This window comes from Melopsittacus undulatus, chromosome 3 (assembly GCF_012275295.1).
Source record: "Melopsittacus undulatus isolate bMelUnd1 chromosome 3, bMelUnd1.mat.Z, whole genome shotgun sequence".
Classification (NCBI taxonomy): Eukaryota; Metazoa; Chordata; class Aves; order Psittaciformes; family Psittaculidae; genus Melopsittacus; species Melopsittacus undulatus.
The window spans coordinates 111382975-111408693 of record NC_047529.1 but is presented as its reverse complement, the minus strand read 5'-3'; the positions used below and the strand labels follow the sequence as shown (position 1 = coordinate 111408693).

General features: G+C 42.6%; 2 protein-coding genes across 2 annotated transcripts; one reads left to right on the top strand and one right to left on the bottom strand.

Annotated features, from left to right (window-relative positions):
* The first annotated feature begins 949 nt into the window (after positions 1-949).
* LOC101879030 (baculoviral IAP repeat-containing protein 5-like) lies at positions 950-3004 on the top strand. Its single transcript, XM_034061174.1, has 4 exons — positions 950-1097; positions 1318-1427; positions 1563-1680; positions 2380-3004. Exons 1-4 carry the CDS (start codon positions 981-983, stop codon positions 2461-2463), a joined length of 429 nt encoding a protein of 142 aa, XP_033917065.1. The 5' UTR covers positions 950-980; the 3' UTR covers positions 2464-3004.
* Positions 3005-3153: 149 nt separating this feature from the next.
* DZANK1 (double zinc ribbon and ankyrin repeat domains 1) lies at positions 3154-25106 on the bottom strand. The gene is given in 21 exon segments (XM_034061175.1): positions 3154-3691; positions 4821-4891; positions 5308-5439; positions 5923-6003; positions 7201-7289; positions 9168-9264; positions 10164-10238; positions 12250-12353; positions 13426-13654; positions 14293-14457; positions 15234-15353; positions 16908-17000; positions 18061-18174; positions 19538-19655; positions 20308-20393; positions 20940-21064; positions 21818-21914; positions 22298-22415; positions 23221-23374; positions 23988-24112; positions 25054-25106. Coding segments are annotated over 20 exon segments (2358 nt in total). The 5' UTR covers positions 24097-24112; positions 25054-25106; the 3' UTR covers positions 3154-3510.
* Between the last annotated feature and the right edge of the window lie 613 nt (positions 25107-25719).

The following is a 25719-nucleotide window of genomic DNA, read 5'->3' as shown; positions in this document are numbered from 1 at the left end:
GGCAGAGACAGTGAGCTCAGCCGCTCCTGCTGCCTGCGGCAGGGGAAGAGCAGTGCTCTGTGCCAACAACAGGCGGTCACTGCCACGGAGGAGTAGGAGCAGCTCTGTGTGGGTCCTGCCTAACAGGCCCCTTCCTGCTGTGCTCCTCTGCCAGCACAGACACCCAGGGCACCTTCCTGTGAAATGTAAAAAACAGGAATAAACTGGCAAATTTGTCCTCTTCCCTGATGGACTTGTGCTACAGGCTTTAGAGCATCCTTTTGTCAGCTGGCTCACACTGTATTATAGAATTCGAGACTGGTTCGGGCTACACGGGACTTTAAAGCTCATCCAGTTACAGGACACCTTCCACTGGAGCAGGTTGCTCCAAGCCCCTGTGTCCATCCTGGCCTTGAACACTGCCAGGGATGGGGCAGCCACAGCTTCTCTGGGCACCCTGTGCCAGGGCCTCAGCACCCTCACAGGGAAGAACTTCTTCCCAATGTCTCATCTCAGTCTCCCCACTGTCAGGTTAAAGCCATTCCCCCTTGTCCTGTCCCTGCAGGCCCTTGTCAAAAGCCCTTCTCCACGTTTCTTGCTGCCCCAGCCCAGCTCTCCCAGCCTGGCTCCATAGCAGAGCTGCTCCAGCTCTCGCAGCATCTCCATGGCCTTCTTCGGACTAGCTCCAACATCTCCATGTCCCTCTTAAACGCTGGAGCCTCACACCCCCGGCTCCTCGGGACTGACAAGGGTGCTCCTTGCGTGCCCTTACCAGCAGCGCTGTGTGCGGGGGGGCTCACCCCTCGGCCCCGCAGGCAGGGCAGTGCTGCGGGCTCAGGGCTGGCTCACGGGGGCTGTGGGGCTCTGCCCTCAACCGGCAGCGCGGGGCGGCCCCGCGGCCGCCACGTCAGCCCTGGGACTACAGCTCCCGACGTGCCCCGCGCCCAACAGCCGCTCCCGACGTGCCCCGCGCGCTTGCCCGCCGCCATTTGAACGGAGCGATGGTGGCGGAAGAGGTGAAGACGTCCCAGGAATGGCGCTCGTACCTCGTGTGCACCCGCGTCGCCACCTTCTGCAATTGGCCCTTCACGGAGGGCTGCGCCTGCACCCCCGAGCAGGTGAGCCCGGCGGGGAGCGGAGCGGGGTGCGGCAGGGCGGCGGGCTGAGGCGGCGGGGCCTGAGGCGGCGGGGGCCTGAGGCGGCGGGGGCCTGAGGCGGCGGGGGCCTGAGGCGGCGGGGGCCTGAGGCGGCGGGGCCTGAGGCGGCGGGGGCTGATGGCGGCGGGGGCTGATGGCGGCGGGGGCTGATGGCGGCGGGGGCTGATGGCTCCTCTCGTAGATGGCGGCGGCGGGTTTCGTGCATTGCCCCAGCGAGAACGGCCCCGATGTGGTGCAGTGCTTCTTCTGCTTCAAGGAGCTGGAGGGGTGGGAGCCCGACGATGATCCGTTGTGAGTGCTGCCGGTGGCCCCGTCCCCTTCCCCCGCGGGGTAGAATTGGGCCTTCGAGGGGCCTATTGGGGGGGAATGGTGGTGTGTGCCCTGTTGTGAGCTGCTGCCCTTTGGTTTTCTGTTCGCTTCTTTCAGCAAGGAGCACAAAAAGCACTCTCCGCGCTGTGCCTTCATCTCCCTTCAGAAAGATGTGTCTAAGCTGACGCTGCAGGAGTTCTTGAAGCTGGATAGAGAGCGAATGAAGAACGCAGTGGTATGTACATGTCGGCCCTGGGATGTTTGCCACCCCCCCGTGATGCTGGAAAAGTCATTTATAAGCTTCTAGTCATGTATTCTTTTCCCTGGCCTCTTGGTTCCTTGTCTCAGTGTTTTCTGCCTGGTTCTGTCTCCTTTCCCAGAGTTCAGCTTTTGCCTTATGGGAGATGTAGAATCCCAGACTGGTTTGGGTTGGAAGGGGCCTTAAAGCTCATCCAGTTCCAACCCCTGCCACAGGCAGGGACACCTTCCACTAGAGCAGGTTGCTCCAAGCCCCTATGTCCAACTCGGCCTTGAGCACTGCCAGGGATGGGGCAGCCACAGTTTCTCTGGGCACCCTGTGCCAGGGCCTCAGCACCCTCACAGGGAAGAATTTCTTCCTAATGTCCCATCTCAATCTCCCCTCTGTCAGTTTAAAGCCATTCCCCTTGTGCTGTCCCTACAGGTTCTTGTCAAAAGCCCCTCTCCCGGTTTTTTGTCACCCCTTTAAGCACTGGAAGCTGCTCTAAGGTCTTCCCAGAACCTTCCCCAGGCTGAACCATCCCAGCTCTCCCAGCCTGGCTCCACAGCAGAGCTGCTTCAGCCACTGGAGCATCCTTGTTCTCTGGACAAGGCTTTAGCATAGCCTGCTTTCCCATCAAAGCTGAACGATGCCAAATTTAGTGGTGGACAGTAATGTTATTTTTATTTTCTGCAGAGAAAAGCAGTTTCTCAGAAGGCGAATGATCTTCGAGATGAAGCCAAGACTGTGCGCTGGTCAATAATAAATTTGGCTTCCTAAGCTCCTGTGGCTTCTCGCTCATGGGTAACACCTGTGTGATGTGTGCTCTGGCACTGCTGCTCTGTTCAATGGCTGTTTCCTGGACTGCTTTCAGAATGGCTATCCCTGTCAGGAGCAGACTTCAGCCTATCTGGGAAGTCTCTGGTATCTGATGCACTACACACCTCATATTTCTTTTTAATGCAGGGGTTCTCCTGTCTTTCCTGTTAAGGATTACTGCTTGTGGCTTTATTTCTTACTTTCTATTTTTTAAATTCAGCTGTTTCTACTTTAGAGATCCAAAACCTTGTGTTTCTTCCAAGGGTTGGAAGGCACTTCCATTTCTATCCTGAAAATACCAATGCTTTCAGATACATTTGGCAATAAAGAGTGGAGGGAGTTTTAAAAGTCCTGTGAGGGTTTGGGTTTGTGGCTAATAATGTCTATCATGCCAAATCTTAGTGTGCCTGGTACCTTGTGAACCTGTTTGTAGCTATTTCTGACTCATGTTGATGCTTTTAGAAAATAAAGTTGAAGGTAAAAGAGCAAAGTGATTTTCACTCAGTTTTCTATTGAACAATTTAGTGCAATGTGATGAGCTGCATGAAATGCACCGTGAAGTTCAGACTGGGGAAACAAGCTAATGAGAGTACAGCTTGCGGTGCTACTCATCTTTCTTGTGTATCCTTTAGGCACTGGAATCTGCTCTGAAGTCTCAATGGAGCCCTCTCTTTTCCAGGCTGAACAAGCCCAGCTCTATCAGCCTGGCTCCAGAGCGGAGCTGCTCCAGCCACCTATTGCTCAAGTGGCTTGTCAGATCTCCTTATAATGACCTTGTGTATTGGAAGGTTTAGTTGGTGCTCTTCTTGCACAGGTTTGGAAAGAAATCTTGCAGAACAGAGCACAGGTGGTGAAGAATTGTGCTCTGAACTGCTGGGAAGGAATAGGAGGGATCATGTAGAAAATACATGGCTGTTAGAAGGCCTGAGTTGTTTGTACAGGGCTGGTAAGACTGTAGACAGAACAGGATGTGTGCTAAGGTGCTCCCGTTGTTGAAGAGCCTTCAGCTCAGTCTTGGGGAGAGTCAATCACACTGGCATGACCAGTGTTTCTGGGTTTCACAGATTTGTCCACTGTTCCTTGTTTAAACTTTCTTGTGAACAATGAAATCAGTTCATTATTTCCACCTGTAACAGCCAAACTGTATGCTGACTGCCCTTCTGTGTTCCTCTTTATGTTTGCATTGCAGCTGTAAATAAAGCAGATAGGATTTAGCTACTTAAATTCATCCCAACTGTCCTGGTTCAGCTGTAGCAGTTATTTTTCTCCTTCCTAGTAGCTGGTGCAGTGCTGTGTTTTGGCTTTAGTCTGGGAACAGGGCTGATAACACTGAGGTTTTGAATTTTTGCTAAGTAATGCTTACTCTGATCAAGGACTTTTTCAGTCTCATGCTGCCAGTGAGGAGGAGCACAGGAAGCAGGAGGAAGCAGAGACAGGACACCTGACCCAAACTAGCCAAAGGGGTATTCCATAGCACAGCACGTCATGCATGTGTTTATTGTTTTCTTTTCCCCTTTCAGTTTTAGTTTTCCCCTTTTATTTTATTCCCTCCCCTTATTTCCCTTATAATCATTATTATTGGTGGTAGTAGTAGTAGTTTTGTGTTATACCTTAAGTTACTGGACTGTTCTGGATGGTATTGTTTTAACCCATGAGATTAACTTTCCTTGGATTTTTTTCCTCTTCCCTCCAGGAAGGGGGTGGGGGTTGGTAAAGAAAAGAGGGAAAGTGAGGGAGTGGCTGCATGGTTCTGTGTTACTGGCTGGGCTTAAACCATGACAATAAGGTACTGGAGTTAGTGAAGGAGCATGTAGGACCACATCAACAGGAGCATGGCCAGCAGGTCAAAGGAAGGGATTTTCCCTCTCGTCTCTGATCTGGTGGGACCCCTGCTGTGATCCTGTGCAGCTCTGAGGCAACAACACAAGAGGGACATGGAGCTGTTGGAGTGAGTCCAGAGAGGCCATGGAGATGCTCAGGTTGCTCGGAGAAGCTGTGGCTGCTCCATCCCTGGCAGTGTTCAAGGCCAGGCTGGATGGGTCTTGGAACAACCTGGTCTAGTGGAAGGTGTCCCTGCCTGTGGCAGGGGGTTGGAACTGAATGAGCTTTAAGGTGCCTTCCAACCCACTCTGCATTCAATGCTAAGTGTTGATGCAGGGTATGTTCAGAAATCATGGATTCCTCTTCTTGCAGGGACACAACTGTGAGAGATTACCACTGGGCCTCAGGCAGGCTCTGGCTCTTCAGTATTCCCAGGGGGATCTCTGCAAGCAGACTGGGGATACCCTGCCGCCGAGCTAGAGAGTCAGCCTAAGCACTTACTGTAAGAGAACTGAATGCACTCCTCTCCTGATCCAAGCAGAACTGCCTCATGGAGAGCAGTGTTGTGCTTGTGTAGATGCAAGAGCAATCTATGCATTACCTAGGGAAGCTGTGCTGGTATGTGGAAAGTGGTCTAGCAGATTAAAAAAAATAATAGGCTATAGAATACGTTAGGAGTCATGATGATTTAGGTTATTTTGGTAGGCTTTAGTGTTGTTTATTGTATTAAGTTAAAGTGGATTGACAAGGAGTTGAATAGAACAGCAGCTTTCCTAAGAGAAATTATGAGCAATCTTCAAAGCTGGCAGCTGCAAAGCCTGTGAATGCTATTTTCTTTGCTCATTTGCAGGTTGTTATTTTCAGATTTGGCTTTGAAAGGAGCTACAGATGTGTGGAGGAGGGGTGAGAGGTTAATCCTCTCTAAAATTGGAGTACAAGTGCTTTTTTTTGGGAACACTTCCAAAGACCAGAATGAGCATTTGCTTACGGTCCTGACTGCTGGTTGTTGTCGGCAGCTTTCTGCACCAGAAGGGAGATGGCTTCTGTATGCTTGTTACAGACAGCACTGGTGAGAGCAGGTTGGTCCTCGTCGCTGGTGCCGTTTGGGTCAGCTCCCTAGCACACACAGGAGAGAGAGGGAAGGTGAGCTGTTAAAAAGCCATTTTCTTCAGCTTCCATCTTGCTTTAATCATAGAATCGCAGAATGATTTGGGTTGGAAGGGACCTTAAAGCTCATCCAGTTCCAACCCCTGCCACAGGCAAGAACACCTTCCACTAGGAACAGGTTGCTCCAAGCCCCATCCAACCTGGCCTTTAATGTTATGCCAGTTGAAGTTGGCAAATGGACTTTTATGCTCAGGACAGAGAAATATTCAAATTGTGTGCTATTGTTTCTTTGTGTTTCTTCTGAAGATATTTCTGGTCTCCTAGCTCAAAGCCAGAGTAAATGCATAAAATAAGTGCATCAAGCTAGATCCTGCGGTCAGGATGCGTTGCGAAGATGTTGCTTCCTAAGCATAAAGTTGTTAACCAGGCTAATATTTATACAGTAAATGGCCAAAGAGTTGGAAAAGTTAACTTCAGCAAGCAGTGACTTACTTCACAAAGTAACTGTTCTACCAAGGGGATTCTTCCTTTCCCATTTGGACCCAGTTTGTCCAGAAGTTGTCTGGGCTCTGGCTGTGGAAACAGAAAACACTCAGTAGCATTTCACACAGTGAAAATACAACGAGGTGGGCCCTACTCTGTGTTTGAGTAGAGGTGGAAAATGCACACAATGGCATGAATGCAGTGCAGCTGATCCTCAGCAATACTAATCCATGTCCTTCCTTTGGGAATGTCTTTCCAAATCTGAGGAAGTGTTGGGTAACCCAGGCTAGTGTCTCATTGTTGAGGTCTTGATTCAGTAAATGTATCTGCAAACGATCAGCTTTACATCAAGGCAGCTCTCACAGCTGTACAAAGATCTGCTCGCCATAGTAAACTTAACTTGGGCACAAGCTCTTTGCTAGAGGATGAAAATTTGAGGCTTCCAGAACTTGTGAAAGTATTTTATTTAAAAAAAATTAGTAAGCTTTGCCTCACAGAAGTTCATTCACTAAATCCTAAACCAGTGAAAAACCATCAAAACCTAAAAGCTTTTCCTTGTATTTCTTCCCAGCCTTCCACCTCATTCTTCTCCCCTTTTGAAAGCCCAGTCACTTGACCAAGCATTTTTATCTCTGTACTCACACCACAAAGCTCTATAACTTCCTCCATCTGTTGAGCTGGCAAACTGATTTCAAGCTTAGATTAAAGTACATTTCCCTTTTGAAATGTTTCATGCTATTGCTGATGTAGTAGGCATGTAGTAGGCAGTAGTTCCAAGATACATGGTCTCTAGTAGAAGTAAAGCCTTCCTTCTTGCAGTAAACTAGCCCTCAGTTGTGCTGACATCTCAGCTTGATGAGAAATCTGAGCTGACTTCAAAGCTTGTTGATTAGATCATCTTCTGCCTAGTTCACAGCCTGTGTGCACATCAGTTCCAGCACAGCCAAGTGTATGTCCTATGGAGTCAAGCTAAGTAGTATGGTCAGGGGAAAACAATAATGCCTCCACTTGATTTTGCTTCTGAGAAAAACCTGTAACAAAATCGATCTGCAAAAGTCTTTGTGCCTAGGGCTGTGTCAGTAAATCAGAGTAGTAGGGAAAAAAGTTATTTCCAGTTCTATAATAAATGCCAGTTGCCAATGTTCAGGTTTCATATTAAGTTGGACTTTTGTTCACTTCTCCTACTCCCCAGTCAGTGTTAAAACCTTTGTATTTTTACCCTTGGCTGCCCTCCATGTTAGCGCTGCTCTATAGGGAGGTTTTCCTGTACTGGCAGAGGATACATACGGGGAGATTATCTTGTTTTTCTATAAGTGGTCTTGACTTTATTTGCTGGTTTTTATCTCTTGAATGGAAAAGATTATGATCATCTTTGCCTACCAGAAAGGGAAACAAGTATTAGTTCAAAGCAAAGTCAGTATCCTAACAAGAACTTGGGGGAGAGATCTGGAAATCATTTATCCACAAAAATATTTAATTTTGTGTTGAAATCAAAGCAATATTTATCAGTTTTCTACAAGAGAAAGTGATGAAATATCTGTTGCAGATCAGACTGGTTTTAACAAAAGGTTTACACTTAAGCAGTCATAAAAACTTGTTATTTTGAAATGAAGATTCAATGAGATGCAGAGTCTGGGGAGTCCTTCTTTTCTTTTTTCTTCAACTAGTTGCAGCTATTCAACAGGCTTGACTTGGAGTCATGAATTGTTTTGACCAAATACCTTATGATTTTTCAGTGTTGTCTGGTTCCCAAATACTCAAGAACAAGACCAGTGGACCTAGAGTAGACTTGTTCATCTGTTATTTTAAAGAGACATAATCTACCAACATGCAGGAGGGTTGGTAAGGAAATTAGGCAGCATGTATGGGCACTTTGAGCTGGTGCTACCAGGGTCTCTGGAGTCACAGTCATTATTGACACTCCCCAAATACCCAGCTGCTAGTGCCCTGGCTGCCTCTTGCAAATTCTTAGACTGAAAACACAAAGTGGATGAAACTTCCATGGGAATTGAAGTATGTCAAATGTCACCATAGGAATTTCTGACTTCTAATACTGACTTCACAGCTAGTTCACTGCATGAAAGCTTAAGAGAAGCCTAAACCACTGAGCTCTTAATGACACTAACAGAAATGCAAGTTGAGCTCTGAAAACTAGATCTAGAATGAATGTATTTCATCATCTCTTAAGTTCTCCAAATGTGCCAAAGCTGATGTCCCTGACACAGCTCAAAAGCAGAGATAATACTGACACCCCTGGCAGTGTTCAAGGCCAGGTCAGACAGGGCTTGGAGCAACCTGGTCTTGTGGCAGGGGGTTGGAACTGAATGAGCTTTAAGGTGCCTTCAAACCCAAATCAGTCTGGGATTCTGTTATTTATGACTCTTACTGTAAAAGAATACACAAAGCAACTTTTATCACTATAACAAAAGCACTGCTCTAAGCTGTGACTGCATTTACTAGTCTCTTCAGCTGTCTGTCAGTGAGGAAACATTTCTATGAGTTTTTCATGGGGTCCATACATTGCTTAAATCTCAACTCAGCCAGTTTGAGACTTAAAGATCAACTTAAATAGGCTCACAATGTGCCATTGGATGTTTCAGTGTCTGACCTTCAAAAAGCTACTTCTGTGTTCTTGACTACTATATTTAACATAAATGTTACCCTAAAAGTTGGTTGGAGAAACTCTAAGACACAGTTTGGAGTTTTTGAAAGCAGGCATTCTTTATTGCAGAGCTGTGAGTACACGTGAATAGTTTCACAAAGGTGAGCATGATCATTACCTCCTGACAGCGGCTCTATATTTAGCATATTCATGCATATTCATAGCTTTCCCGGGAACTAGTTATATTTGCATCCTAATTAGACATGCCCTTTCGTGCTGAGTGGGGGTCTCTGGTGGTCCCCGATAGTCTTCTTCACTGTATTTACTGAATGGCCTCAGTGCTTGCACATGCTTGCAAGTTCCTAGTGCTGAGTTAGCTGTGCTATGGCCTTGCTTCTCTTCTGCTCCAGTCTCACTCCACACTGGGTGCCACTCTGCTATCATGAAGGCTAGCATCTTTGGTCTTACTTACTGTCTCCTTAGTTGTTATCAGTGCTGTGATGTCCCTTCCCCCGACAGCCGAACATTCCTTTCTCTCTGTGTTAGCAAGTTAGAACAGTTTGCTGCATTCTACCATGTTAAACACACACAGTATTGTTAGTTTGAACTTACAATTTAAGTTTACATAAAGATGGGGGAAAAACAAACTCACCCAAACTAGTCTGACTGCCATCCTGTCCATCTCTGACTTCTGTTGCAGCACCCAGGTAAGGATTGCTGAATTTCACTGGCTTATTAGTATGAATATTCTGTAGAATTATCAAACAGAGGTAGTTAGTAAGGTTATCACCTAAGGCTGTTATAATCTTAGTAGCACAAAACAGTGGTGTGGCAGATGAAAAAAATATATAGGCTTTTAATATCAGTGTCAAATTAGCACAAGACAAATTGTTATATGTAATTGAACTCTGTTTTGAGGCAAAATAATATAGCATTTTTTTCTAAACCTGGTGGTAATATTTGGTTTGATTTAGAAAAACAAAGTGACACAACTTCACCTAAGGAAATGAAGAGTCTCATCCAAATGAACATGTTCTACCCCTTGAGAGATCTGATTAACTGCTAACTTGTGAAATGATGTGCTATACTTTTTCAGGCACCACATAGCAAGGTAAGGTTGTTCAGATTCTATACAAGAAATACAATCTGAATTTTGGATCTTTCAAATGCAGGATTCTCATCTTTGAAATGTTGGGAATAAATATCTGGGTGGGTTTTAGAACATGGTAATTCCAGAGCTAGCGATTTCAAGTGTTTGATACAGTTAACAGGAATTCTGGTAAATGTTATCTTGAAACTACTGATACTGAGCTTGTTCTGTAAGAACACAATTTGCACACTGAAGACAAGGAGCATCTAAGCTCAAGGTGCTAGGATCATCAAACTACATCAGCTGTAAAAAGAATGTTAATATTAATAATAGCAAACTAATGAAATGCAAGATGATAGCAACACAACAATGAAGCCTGGCTTAATCAGATAATGAGTCCTGTTCAGCCATTAGAAAGATTCCTTTCTCTGAAGTGATAAGTTAATACCCTCCCAACAAAAGAATTTATGGTTCAGACCTGAATTTAAAATATACGGGTGTTACACTCACTGGTCTAGTGACAGCTGTCTAAAAATGGGCCTCGTCCCCCAAACTAACCTTGTTAATAGCAAGAGCATAATTCAGTGTAATAGTGACTTCATAGTCATCCTCACTGATGGTAGCAGAATTAATCTAGAGGGAAAAAGCCACTGTTAGTATTTAATACAAACAGTACACAGAAACAGTGTTAGGAATAAGTCTTGCTTATAATGTTTGTTTATTATGGAGCCAATACACAAAATCACACATGTGGCCTTTTCCTGCTTGTGATGTTGTACCAACACTTCCCATCTCACTGAGAAAGGGGCAGGTGGTATTTTGAGCAACTGGAAATATCACAATGACTGACATGCCAAATGAATGCCAGAGATGTAATCATGCTATGCTTCATGCAAGCTCAGCCATTCTCCACTCAGGTTTTGCAGCTGTGTGACAGGCTGTGTTGCTTTGAGGACTCCCTGCTCCAGGAGAACTGGTTGTTTTAGTTGTAGCAGCCTGTAGAGGAATAGTCTGCAGTAAAACTTGGATAACTTTCTATACGCTTAAGTCAGTCCAGAGAAGGGCAACAGAGCTGATGAAGAGTCTGGGCACAAGTCTGATGAGGAATGGCTGAGGGAACTGGGGGTGTTTAATCTGGAAAAGAGAAGGTTCAGGGGGGACCTTATCGCTCTCTGCAGCTACCTCAAAGGAAGATGGAGCCAGGAGGTGGCTGGGCTCTGCTCCCAAGGAGCAAGGAACACAACAAGAAGAAACTGTCTCAAGCTGCACCAGAGGTTTAAGCTGGATGTTAGAAATAATTCCTTCCCCAAAGGGCAGTCAGCCATTGGAACAGGCTGCCCAGGGCAGTGCTGGAATCATGGTGCCTTGGAGGTGTTCACAAACCGTGTAGAGGAGGCCCTCAGTGCCATGGGTTAGTGGTGGCCTTGGCAGTGCTGGGGAGCGGTTGGACTGAATGATCTCAAAAGTCTTTTCCCACCCAGCTGATTCTATGATTCTTTGATTTTTATATCAATTCACCAAAACAGTACCTCTGGCAAGAAGACTATTGAAGTTATACAAAAATGAGTGCATGGTGGATTATAAAGAAGTGGAATGAAGTTAATGAGGTTTATATTGCAGCAAGTAGAGATTTTTGAGATAAGGTTGATTATATTTCTAATTCACATGACAATCAAAACCAGCATTAAATCCACATAGGTAGCATCTACTTTGAATCACTTCTGTTATTTTTTCTGCTACATTTGTACTAGCACTAATGACCTATTTTTCCCTCTAGAGCTATTTTTAGCCTCAGTCAGTCTCTAATCCTGTCCACAGAACATTGCCCCATGCACTGGAAGCACCTAGGGGTGAGGGGATTCAAATCCTTAACCCAGCAGGGCTGCTGAAGCAAGCAGTACAGTGCTGCACTGAACAGCAAGGATAATTGAGCACAGAAATGGACTGCCTGGGGCAGTTGTGAAATTCCATTGTTGGTGAGTTTGAAAGGCTTCAAGGCAAACATCTGCCAGGAACTGTTTAGGCCGAGTTGATCCTCCCTCAGGACAGGGACCAAATGATCTCTCAGTCATTCCAGCCCTATCTTCTAGGACTACAGTCTCTAGTTTTCACGTTCTTGGTATCACCACTTTAATCATTTTAATGCAGTTTAGTGACATCCTGAAGACTACATAGCCAGTAAGAAAAACAGTACCCTGCTCCTGTAAGACTGGTATCGTTTACACTAGAAGTAGACTGTATAGCCAAAGAGAATTGCTGCTGGTATTATCCAGCCCGGAGCAGAGGCAAGGATATCATCTAAATCCCATTTCTAGCAGAGCTTATTAAACTGACCAACTAATGATCTCTTTTTCTTGATTGCCTGCTGTGATACTGTAAAAGCACCTGAGTAAGGGCTTTCTCGCTTCCATCACTTCTCATACAGCTTTGAGGTGGAAGAAGAGAAACTGCCATTGGAAAGAAAGCAGAAAAAAAAGCCTTCAGTAAAAGACTGAGCAGAAAATGAAAAACAAAACAAGACAAATTACACAAACAAGTCAAGGTCTAAAGAAAAGGGAGGCATTTATTTTTCCAGCGTTTATATAGCAGCCACAGCAATCTTTTCATGACACTCCACAGGAAGATACTACAAACTTCTTCCTACCTTTCCCATTCGAGGTTCTCCAATCAGTGCTCTGAAGTCAAGATTGTTCTGAGCATAGCTTCTAAGGTGAGCACAAATGTGATCCAGCTGTTTTCTCCAGTAACCTGGTCAGAGAGAGTTAAGCAGGAGAATAAAATCCCAAAATTATGCTTAACATTTCTTCTCATACAATAGATGATTTAAAAGAACTTATTTTACCTAAAAAAGATTAAATACTGTCTTGTCCATAGGTTATAATTAATTCTTAGGGTAGCTCTATTCGTAACAAAACCATGCCTTGGAATTGCTATTGGGAATCAAAACTGGCTGTGTGTGAAGGGAAATCTCCCACTATTCCACAAGATTAAAAACCAAACAAACCCCAATATTACAACTAAACAGTTGTGTGGTTTTGAACTGATTTGTAGTTGGTTTGAGATCACTGACAGGTAACAATAAGCTAAATCTGAAAACTGCAGACATAGAAACTTACCCTATACAGCATTCTGGTCTGTGTAAATTATTCCCCAGATAAATGCCTTTAAAGTATATCATAAAATCACAGAATGGTTTGGATTGGAAGGGACCTTAAAAACTTAAAACTGAAGTTGAAATTTTGCCAGGATTGTAAAACTAAAATCTCTAAGAATTGCAAACTTTTTAATGACAGGAAAGTGATTCCACAAAGAACTAATTGACCAAACCAGGGACTGAAACAAAATTGCCTGCACTACTGATACAGGAGCTTGTGCATGGACAGGCTCCGCAGTGAGTGATGTAGATGTACTGATACCTTTGCAGGGCTTGAAGATGGGGGCCTACAAGAGCCCTCAAGGTTTCTAACAACCCTGGGTTTTGTAATCCTCTTTAAGAATCCCTTTCCCTAGTTTATTTTCCTTTGCTTCCAAAGCTTCCACAATTTATTCCACAACAGGACCCCAAACAAGTTTTTCACATACAAAAGCCTCATCATATTTTTGAAGAGCTGTGATCTTATCAGCTGTTGTAGCTGCTGATGGAGATCAGTGGCTGAATTCCAAGGCACTGCATTTACAAGTGACTGGTGGGAAGACAGACTTGTAAAGATATAAATCAGTGTCCTACTGATGGCACATTCCAAGATTATAAAATCTTCCAGAAAAAGCAAGGTCATACATTGCATCTTTGTTTAGAACACATAAAATCAAAATTCCTAACCTTTTCCAGGACTAATAGCTGTCAGGAGAGGCTTATGATCACTCATCTTTTCCAGTTTTTCTTTTTGTGAAATCAGCTCAAGCTCCTTCTTTTCCAACAGTTTGCTTGATGGGTAAAAAAGTCCAATGGTTTGAGTTCCTTTATCTTCTCTTTCTTTTAGTTCTGGCCTTGATTTGGGCAAGGAAATAGGAAGAGGCTGCCAGGCAACTTGAGCTTGAAATCGTTTAGGCTGTGTGTGGGGTAGAGGGGAAGGAAAAGTGTATGTAATATAATTAGATAGATTGAAATGGCTTACAAGCAAAAATTGCCTAGAACAGTACACAGAATTGTCCAGGAATGAAAAAGCTAGCAGGAAGGATCATTAACAATTCCTGATTTTAGTTACCAGTTTGTAACAATGATGCAACTTGACACAAATATTCAAGCAAAAGCAAAACTCTCCACCATTGCCAGCAGTATGTATGCCTTTGCAGGACAAAAGCTGGTCTTGGCTAAGTATTGTGCTCTTTCTCAATGCAGTTTTAAAAACAGTGTTACATGTGCATGCAAAAATACCCTGTATTAGCTGGACACAAATAATTCACAAGTAATAAGATAGAAGTACCTTAAGAGCTAAGACTTTTGAAAAGCTGATTGTTTCTTACTTTGCTATTTAGAATAAGGCTTGATTAAGGCCTTTGGATAAGGCTACTAATTGTCAGAAAGCAGTTCTCAGTACAAACATATCCTTGTTTTTGCCCTCAGCACCCTCATAGGCCACAGCCTTGTCTCAAAGAGGAGATGAATGGGGTTGTGCTGATCTCCACCTGCAGTGGACTAGGCTCTTAGCTGTCTTTAAACTTGCCTTTGTAATACTGTGTGTCTTACCTCAGAAACCCCCACTGAGTCCCCAGCATCCATGAGACTGCTGGTGGGAGAACCCACCCTTGATGGGGGCTCTATGTAAACACCACAGGACCCACAGAAGCGAGCATACGGATAATTGCTTGTACCACACTTGAAACAAGAAAAGTAGGATGGAGGAGGTCCAGGCTGGAAAGTTCAATGAAACACTTGTCAGTACAGGAACATCTGATGCACGGTTCAGGAATTATAAAAGCAGTGGCATGAACTAAAAGAAAGTAAAGTAGCACTATCAAAAGCTATTTGGTAAGTAATATTAACCAGGATAACAGGTTGCTAACGCTGGTAGATGCAAGACACCAACTTTTCAGGTATCTCAGCATTATGCTATGGAGGCAAACATTTTTCAGATTATGGTATGTTATTTAAATTTTAAAAAATAGCAATTTTCTTTGGCCAAGTCCTATAATTACTAGTCTGGTGCACTGATACTGAATACTGACTGCTATTCTTTCCACTTCAATTCTGCCACCACCTCCCCAGAGTGCCCACAGTACAGTGGAGGACCACTGGTTATGTAGGCAGAGCTGTGTCTTTCAAGTTTAATGCAGATTCGGCTCATATTGGAAAAGAGTATCTATGGGAGAACTTGCATTAGGTCAGTCTATACATTGACCTTTGGTGGATCAGTTACTTTGACACAGCTATTGCTTCTCAGGTGAGCTGATGCTTCTTGACCAATGGTAATTTGTTTACATACCTAAACCCTTCAGTCAACTACTGATGTGGGGTCAGGATGTCATCTAAGCCTTTAATTTTTCTTTACGTAATCCTATGTGCTTGAAGTACTTTGACAGTAAAAAGCTGTATACTAACTGAGAGTTTTGCAAAGAGAAGTTTGAAAATGCTGTAGGTCATGGATGAGTAGATAGAGATTTGTCAGCACAAGGATGGATAGCACGTGCCTTGGCTCCACACCAGTCACAGAAATGGGCATCACTTCGATTAACACGATGGCACTTTGAGCATGAAACTGTCTTGCTTTGCTGGCTGTGGTAAGGTGGGGGGGTGTCTCCGAACATGGGCTAATTAAAACAAAACAAGAATTAGAGAGAAAATACTTCTTCTGAAAGAAAGGTCACAAGCCAAATAAGAGGGCAAGCAAGCTACTTTGATAACATTAAGTAATATTCAGCCTAACAGAATTATTTCATAGAAGCACCACAGAATCCCAGACTGGTTTGGGTTGGAAGGGACCTTAACACTCATCCAGTTCTGACCCCCTGCCACAGGCAGGGAAAACCTGCTACTAGAGCAGGTTGCTCAGCTGAGAATAAGCATCAGACTGACTTGGCTCTGACCTAAATTTATTATTATTTTTTTCATAAAAAACCCACAGTAAAACGTGGCATTTATTCATTTTAAAATATTTTTAGTAGAACTAAGGAAAGAAAACACAACCTTATCAATCAGTGTCCTTTTACACTGAGTGTTTACTAATATGGCCCCAAGTAGACTCAACATTAAGATGGAGATGTCTCTGTTGATAAACACAAAACACAACAGGTATTTTTCTTTGTACCTTTCTTTGTAGTAGTATGGCAGGGAGAGTGTGTTCAGACAATGAGTTTTCTCTCACTTTGATATTTGTTACCTCAGGTTGGTTTGGGTTTTTTCATTTTTCACTTTTTTACCTTGTACAAGTTATATATTCCCTAGCTTCTACTACAATTAACTTACATGGGTATGCAAAAGAAAACAGATTTTCAGCTGAAACTTCTAGAGGTTGATTATAGAACCTAGTTAGGACAAAGAGGTCTTAAAAATGGTTTGTTAGGTTTTGCCTCAGGGCTTATGCTGTTTATTTTCTCTACAAATCAGGAATATGGATAAGGAACAGATCCCAGGAAATTTATTCTGGTTGCAGACACCACAACAGCAAACAAGCAAACAGGCACTAGCCCTATTTTCATCTGCGGCCTCAACTGCAATTTGATGTGATTTTGGGGTTTACTTGGAAGATAATATTTACAGAAGCACAAGTCTAAATATGCTCTAAATCTAAATTATTTAATAGCCATTAATAGTAATATCAGATTTGTTACTAATTATTACTTATTCAGGAATTACTATTGGTTATTGCTAATTAACCATTTTTAATAGTAAAATTTCTGATTACTATTCATAATTCTTTGTAAGCATTTAACTTTCTCCCTTAGCTACTACAGGTCTCACCATTCAAGGCATAAGCCTAACTACATATGCAGCTACGTCTTAATGTCTACAACCAGTGAAGAACTAAGCATATGTTTATTTTAGGTAAGTACAACTTCCTACTTAAATTCACTGTGAAATAACACCTCAGTGGTTGTACAAGAGACCTTTGCCTCTAGCTACTGACAGTTTAAGAACTCAGGATGTTTGTATTATAATTGTATTAACTTGCAGGTACGCTTATGTTTAGCCGGACATTTGTGATGGAGCACCTGTGGGAGCACTGAGCTTCAATATCCCAAGGGGGAGGGAATCTCTGTTTTTGTAACATAGGGACACAGGGATATGGCTTCAGTTTTCCAAAGAAAAATAATGTTGTTTTTTGGTTTGGTTAAGTCTAGTGTGATTGATGGAAGAAGCCTTACCATCTGTATTTCAGGCAGTCTGCTTTCACAAGTCACACAGTGTTTATGGTGAAGAGGATTTCCTGTGCCACATGCCTGACAAATTACTTTGCCCTTTTAAATAGAGAAAGAATACATTTTACTCAGTATTTGACTTGATCATACAAAGTGCTGTGGTTCAGCCCTGCAGGGATAAGAGATCCTTAAAGTCTGTGTGTGGGCTTCAGGCTTTAGTTAGGCCATATTGCTTGCTCATCGCACATCTATGGCTCCTGATGACAATTTAAACTATGGTACAATTTCCTCAGGAGAGCCAGCATCAATACCTCTAGATCTTTGCATGTACTAGTTTACTTAGTCACTGCATTCACATAACCAGAAAGTCCAGTATCTGCAAGGAAAATGATTATTATTATCCCCCTGAGGGTGCCCTAGCGCAGTCAGTATTAACAGCAATTTTCCAGCAGAGCTGAGAAGAATGGGTCTACTATTTTATTTTTGCCACCAAACAGTTCAGGTCTGCCTTTGTACTACATCAGGGCTGCCATAAAACATCATATTTGGGGCAATGTCTATAATCTGTCAATTGTGGACATGCAGTATCAGTTCTTCCCTCCTCACACCCTTTTCCCTGACAGAAGGGGTTGAGGATGGCCCCTATATGCATCCACATACCCTTGGGGAGGGAGTATTTTGTAGGGCACATTTTGTCTATTTGAGATCACCAGCACTTTTGGATCACTAAGACTGTGCTTGAACATTTTGGGCATCTACCCACTACCGCAGTCCTGCCAGCTCACCTGTGCTAAGCACTTACAGTCAAATAAGGTAAGCAGAGTAATGAGGACATATTTAATTAACTTAAAATGCTTAGTAATACTAAGGCCAGAAATTATAGAATCATGGAATATATCTTTCCTGAACACAAATGTGCGTGTTCCTGTCATTCACACTGCTACATCATGTGCTCTGCAATATGCCTTCCTGAGCTTATGTGGTTTACCTTTAATGGTTATTTCTATTCAAGGTGGTTTTAATCCTACTAACTCTTAAGCCTCTCATAATGAAATTATACAAAACCAAGCTGGTGCAGAATAGTTGTAATGAAGTCATCTGTTAGAAAAACGCATGCCAGGAGGTAAACTGTTATTTTGTTAGATTTATTCTTAATTACCTTTACACACATGTTGGTTTGGGGCTGCAGCTGTGGAGCTATTGGTGACTCACATACAATGCAAGAGGGTGTATTCATTGGCACAAGATGTCTGCATTCAAGACATGGCGCCATCTGAAGAAACAGCCACATGACAGCATGTCATAAGATTTTCAGTGTTTTCCTGGTTAGAGCTTACATCAGCAGCAAAGTCACTGGAAACATAGCAACTGAGAGCCACAGATGCTGATACTGATCCTTAAAGATAAAAGGCTATTGAGAAAATATGAAGACAACAGGAAAGAGTGACTTTACTGACAACTAAAATATGCCAGAAAGATACTAAGTTAATTTTCAATAGAACTAAATAGCTACTATAAAATGTAGTAGTTGAAATCATCCTAATTATGAACCTCATCTAAAGAGGTGGTGAATATCCTCAGTCATCACTTGAAACTACAGCATTGCTCCAGACATTTTTCTGATGATACAGGAAAAATATACACCACTGACTTGTTAGATCAAGTTATTATCTCTTGGGAAGAGCTTAGAGAAGACAGTTACAGGCATCACTAAAAACTTAGTGTTCTTACATATATGCCTACACATGCCACCATGTAAGGTTTCAGGCATACTAGATGAATCTTCTACAGCTATGACATAAGCACTAGTTAGCATTGGAGTAAGATACACATGCAGGTCCTGAAGATGCAGTGGTGGTTCTTGCAGGATGAGAGGAACCCAAATTTGGCAATGTTTCCTGACACTGGCAAATAAAACACAGTTTACTTTCTCGTTGTTTCCGTTATTAAAATATATTGCACTTGAAGGAATTTATGGTTAATGTTGCCCATCATTTAAGAATTACATTGGATCCAGTGACTATTCTATGATTGTATGAACAAAATCTTAAAATCACAGACTAATTTGGGTTGGAAGTGATCTTAAAGCTCATTCAGTTCCAACCCCTGCCACAGGCAGGGACACCTTCCACTGGAACAGGTTGCTCCAAGCCCCTGTGTCCAACCTGGCCTTGAACACTTCCAGGGATGGGGCAGCCACAGCTTCTCTGGGCACCCTGTGCCAGGGCCTCAGCACCCTCACAGGGAAGAATTTCTTCCTAATGTCTCATCTCAGTCTTCCCTCTGTCAGGTTAAAGCCATTCCCCCTTGTCCTGTCCCTACAGGTCCTTGTCAAAAGCCCCTCTCCAGATTTCTTGTTGGCCCCTTTAGGCACTGGAAGCTGCTCTAAGGTGTCCACAGAGCCTTCTCCAGTCTTAACAAGCCCAGCTCTCTTGGCCTACCTCAAGAGCAGGGGTGCTTCAGCCCTTTTAGCATCTTTGTGACCTCCTCTGGACTTGCTCCAACAGCTCCATATCCCTCTTACGTTGGGACCATGAAGGAGTGACTAATGGATCTACCAGCATTGCATGTGTAATTTGCTGAAGATTTTGTTTTCTCCAAAGATAATTTGTTGATTGTTATGATGTTTCACTGACCTGTGATCCTTCAGGGGGTGAAAAGCAACGTACTGGCAGAGGTGGGACAGGACATCCACATTTCTGACAGAAATGAGCCAAGGGGTCAGACAGGCGAGGTGCAGAGCAGCAGGCACATCTGAAAATAAGAATAAACTGACTGAGCTTGTACTGCTGCATAATAATGAATAATCTGGAACGTGCTGTGACAGGACTTAGGCCACTGATTTCTCATTTGTGGTTTCCAGGCTGTGGTGTCCATCAGACTATGCCCCAGCATCCATGACATGAGATTCTGAGCTATAAACAGCTTTGCAAGGTAGAAAGCTCTCTGGCTGCTATAGAGGTAAAGTCTCCTGACATACAATCTGTATCACATCTCACTGCTGCACCATGGGGAATCACTGATGTAGATCACAGAACCCTTTTAATACTGACAAGTGCTAAAGTTCTGTGAGACTACTCCCATGAGCAGTTTTTACCTACAGCAGTGAGGGCTGTACTCCAGTTTGAAAAGACAGCTTTTCCTCTGATCCTACAGGTGCTAGGAATATTCTTTTAAAGGCTGATAAGATAGTTGATAACTGCCTATGGTGAAGTGTAAATAAAACTATATGCAGGAGAAAGGATTTTCAAAGCCCTACCTAGATCATATTATCCAATTATGAGCCAGAGTCTGCCTTTGCTTTCCTCACTTTCACAGAGCCCCACAGCATTATCAACTTAGCTGCAAAAACCAATTGCTCAGTTACTTTCCAAGGACAAACATGTTACCAGGAAAAGACACTTACTTGAGGAAGTTTGTCTCCCTCTGGATCCGTGACAGCTGTGTGCTTGCTAAGCTTTTCCTGCTAGTCACTGCAGGAGAACTTGCAAACTGAAATAAAAGTTAATCCTTTAGCCTGAATAAGCAAATATTTGCAAAATGTATATAAGAGTAGAAAATCAGCTAAAGATGTTATTTGAGGCAAACTGCACTGGAATGCATTGCTTTAAGGAATATCTACTACACTCAATTTCCCATTAGCTGCATTAAAGATCCACAGCTTCTTCCAATAAAAATAAATCACTATTTACTTCCAAGACACCTTTACTGAATATTAAGTATCAACTTGCCAACATATAGCAATAAGTATTTGCTAATGGCAGATTCAATAATGAATTAGAAGAAAATTAGTAGGAATCTAAGTATTGTTAATTTGTTTTGCTGGTTTTGTCCTTACTGATAATTGTTTTGCTTTGGGCCTTCCTATTCTAGCATGTCCTTACCAGCAAATTTAAATGAGTACTGTATATTATAGCCCAAAGCATTAATTTCTGAGAGATTATATGAGTATGATCACACCTCTTCATACCTGTATTGTTTTGGAGCTCAGCTCTGATGACAGCCTTTTACAGTTTTCCTCAACACCTACTTGCTTACCTGTAATGACTCTACAGGTGGTGCTGAGATGGATTCCTCACTGTACTCTGCTGTTTCCGAAAGGCTGGCAAAGAGCTGTGGTCCTTGCAGGGACCTGTGAGTAGTCTTTCTTTCTGCTTCCAAGTCTAAAATTACAATAGTGTTATTCCACTATCATTAACTTCATGCAGTTAACATACATCTTAACGTGAATATTACATGCCCTTGTCATTTTAAATTAAAATAGTTGAGCATATTTAAAAGTGTATTTGGCATCCAGATTATGGGTTCAAATAAACTGCACGGAATTACAGGATATTAATCTAGAAGAAACCTCATGCCTCTCTGAAAGAGCTTACTTTTGTATTTTTCTCTATTTACAGTTTACTTCCTGTCTGCTCAAAAAGAAATCCATCTCCTAAGAGAAATTAATGAGTAAACATTAATACAACTCTCTGCTCTTAAGGAGTCCTATTGCTGCTACTATGGAACAGGCTTTATCTACGAAGAAAATCTGGGTCAAGCTTTCATTTCTTCTTTGTAAATTTATTTTGGAATCTTACTGCAAGCAACTCCCAGTAAAAAAAAGGATTTGCAATCCCATGAATTTAACAGCATTTTCTGGCACAGAGGGAAATACTGGCTGGGCCTTATCATGTTGCCAAGAAATGAATGACATTTAAACATGGTTTTAGGAAGTAATGTGAAATGTATGGAAGGTAATCTTTGTTCTCTGTTTGCAGCATTGTGCAATCTAAATTGGAATTCCCAGAGGAAGTTCTGTCTTCTGAGATGGTTTTAAAATTACCCATGTTTTACCAGTGATACAAGAGGAAAACATTACACTATTTTCAGGTAAGAAAGAAGCCTTTTTCAGCTTTATGGAAGCAATATTACACCTTTAAAATCTTGGGGTGCTTCAATCCAGGCAGGCTTGATTTCCACATTGACTCCATTCTTCTTCAGTTTTGTAACAAATACACCACCTTTCTTCTCCTAAAAAGTAATTCCATTTGAATTCCAAATGAAATTTTTGGTTTTGCTCTAATGTCTTCTTACTACATTTATTTGTGATGATTTTCAAAGTACATGGTTAAGGTATTTATTCTGATGCAAGCATTTGAAAAGCTTAAATTCTGAGTGTATTTTTAAAATATTTGACCTGAACTGGTCATAAAAGACCATTGACAAAAAAAAGAAACAAAAAAATCTGTGAAATTTAAGTGTTACAAAAGGGATCAATGCAACAAAGATGGGCAAAGAGAGAAAATAAAACATATTAAAAGTATATGCAGTCAAGGTTTAATCTCTAAGTGGTATCATACATACAATATCTTACATTCACACAAAGGGTTACAGTTACAATTTCTGAAACTTACCTGAGTGGTGTTATCTTTTAGGAGATTCTTGTCATCCTCTTCAACAGAGGAAAGGGCATTTGGTTGTTTGTACTCTACCAGAAACACCTTTGTTACAACTGTACTCTCCCTGCAGTCCCTGAAAATCAATTTTCACAAAGCTACAGACATCTCACAAAGCCATATGCAGCAACGACTGAATCACTGATGGACATGGCTCATTTGCTGGAACAGCCCTTCCAAGCTTGCAAGTTGGTAAGTATAATCCTGGGTAACATTCTCAGGAGCTGCTCCTTTGTTTTGTTCCGTTTTCAGTTTAGAACACACACAATAAAAAGTTACCAATAAAACATACAGATACTTTAATCCCTCAACAGCTTTTACACATAAAACTCTTGATATTTCTGTGTTTGCTTTCTGGAGTGATAGTGTTTGCCAGTGTTGCTGAAAATAGAGGAGAACAGGATTTTTTTCCCCTTTCATAATACCAGCCATGACAGAACAAGGGGGAATGGCTTTAACCTGACAGGAGATTGAGATTAGACATCAGGAAGAAGCTCTTCCCTGTGAGGGTGCTGAGGCGCTGGCACAGGGTGCCAGAAAAGCTGTGGCTGCTCCATCCCTGGCAGTGTTCAAGGCCAGGTTGGACGGGGCTTGGAGGAACCTGGTCTAGTGGAAGGGGGTTGGAACTGCATGAGATTTAAGGTCCCTTCTAACCCAAACCATTCCATGATTCTATGATGATCCAACTGCACAAGCACCTAATAGATAAAGTGAATGAGAAAGTGAAGTCAGTGCAACCCGTGCAAATCACTTTGATTGCAGACTGGCTGGGGAAAAGGGCTTTTGCAAGGTATGCTATGCTTTAAATAACACAAATTGAGGTAATGAATAGGATTTCTGTCCCTTGCTGAAATACATCTAAAATAAAACAGGACACATACTTTGTAACTGCAAGTGCTTTGACCATTATTTTCCCAGCTGGTAACATGATAGGACCTTTATATTTAAAAGTGTTATGCTCTCCATAGCCAGGTTTTCTAAAGAGTTCTGGCTTACTTCCATCTAAAGTGTAAAAAATAGAGACATCAGGTGTATCTGAAAGACACAGAGAAAGTCATTAGTCAAACTATATTCAACCTGTGAAAAACAAGCTCTACACTTCAAAGTACTTCTGGGCTTGATATTTCTCACATAACAAAATAAATAAGCTCCATAAATGTCTGAATGTTTGGGACCAAAACTGTTTATCCCATGAAAAATTAGTTACTCAACAAATATTTCTCTTCACAAAGTAGCTGTGCAATGGCTTTGTGTGAAAATATTGCAACAACTTGTCTGTTCTAATGACAGAAAAGGTATTTGCTCACAGGGTAAAAGGAGACATTTCAAAAATTGGAAGGAAAACCTTTGGGGTGAGCCTGGCACGTGATACTTTCACACACTGTTTTTGCAGTCAAAGCAAAATGCAACAGCTTAAGAGCCTGATCTTGGAAGCAATTAAAATTGCTAACATATATGAAATAACTCATATGTCAATAATAGTTTGAATGCATAAAATTAAGTTTATTTGGTGTATCAAAACATGTTCCTTAATGAAATGCTCCTTCATAAAAATAATCATTAAATGCAAACAAAAATATAGAGGCTAAAAGTTTCAAATAAACACATAAGAAAAGCTTTCACCTGGAGTCAGAGCTTTTATTCATACCTGATTTTATTTCTACAAGAGTGTTTGTGTCTATTTCATGTTTAGCCTTCCCTGGAAGAGGGATTCGAAGTGGTATGACCTGAGGAACTGAGACAGAGCCAGCTGTCATTTTTCTCCACAGTGATCTTTGAGAAGAAAAACAAAAAGGCAGACAATATTTTTTCTAAACAGAAGAATCCTTTGAGAGATACTTTGAATGTGATTCCTGTCTTCATTTGTTTCTTTTAAAAGAGAGAACACTGGATTCTTTAAACTATTATTTCTTATTAATACTTGCATGATCTTCACACTGAAAAGGAGCAAGGTCCTAATAACCACCCCATTCTAATTTATTCTCTTGTTTTAGAACTGTGAAGAAAGCTTGAGATGAGCACTGTTGCTTTCATTTCACTTTACCCTTCCTTGTCCAAGCCTGATTTCTATGTATTCCAGTGGAACAGCTTTATCATCCATACATCAGCATGGTAGGACTGAGTAACAGGGAAGTATTTCCACCCTAATGGCAGATTGAAGCCAGCCTCTTGTTTCATTGCAGCCATCTGAATATATACAAGATGTCTTGAAAAGGGCTAAAGCAAGACAGCTACTGCTTAAGGTTATCTCAGCTATTGTGTGCACTAAGAATATACCCATAAAACAGGTGCCAAATATGATTTATAATAATTTGCATAGTCGTTATCATGTCACACAATTCAAGAATGAAAAATTGCATTTGGCTATGATAACATTTCACAGTACAAAAAGATGTACTCTAGATCTTGGGAACTGATACTTAGGGCCAGGAAACATGTCTACACTAGAAGCATTTTGTTCTGTAACCAATGCTTTAATCCACCAGAAACATCTCTTAAACTACTCATCAATGCAGACAGTAATGATTCAGCACGGGAGGAGCTTGTTAGTCCATGCTCTGACTGGGGCTATGCTGAGGTAAACCACAGTGCTGCCCGTGGGTGCCCATCTCCTTGGCTGGCTTGCCTGAAACAGTGGTTAACGAGTGTGGCAGTTCTCAGTTAAACTTTCTTGGGCTGCATGCAGTAGCAGGGAAGACATGATGGGGTTTTACCTGATGCAACAGGCACAGAGAGTATCTTTCCTCAAAGACCTGCCTGCTCTTGGGACACCTGGACCAAAAGCACAGGACTTAGTTTCAGCCTTCTGAGAGCCCACTGCTGGTGGGACACGATCGTCCTGCTGCCATCCCCAGCATGCCCAGCCTCTGCCCTGGCCTGGGCTCCAGCCCTGCCTGCTGGGTCGGGCCTCGCTTCCAGCCCACCCCACCTTTCCCCACACCGTCCCTGCTGTACAGGCCACCCCACTCGATCCTGTCCTACAGCCCTGACCATTCCACTTGATCCCATCCCACAGCCAGGACCACACCACTTGATCCCATAGAATCAGAATAGTTAGGGTTGGAAAGGACCTTAAGATCATCCAGTTCCAACCCCTCTGCCATGGGCAGGGACACCTCACACTAAACCATGTCATCCAAGGCTCTGTCCAACCTGGCCTTGAACACTGCCAGGGATGGAGCATTCACAACCTCCCTGGGCAACCCATTCCAGTGCCTCACCACCCTTAAAGAATTTCCTCCTTATATCCAATCTAAACTTCCCCTGTGTAAGTTTTAACCCGTTACCCCTTGTCCTGTCACTACAGTCCCTAATGAAGAGTCCCTCCCCAGCATCCTTATAGGCCCCCTTCAGGTACTGCAAGGCTGCTATGAGGTCTC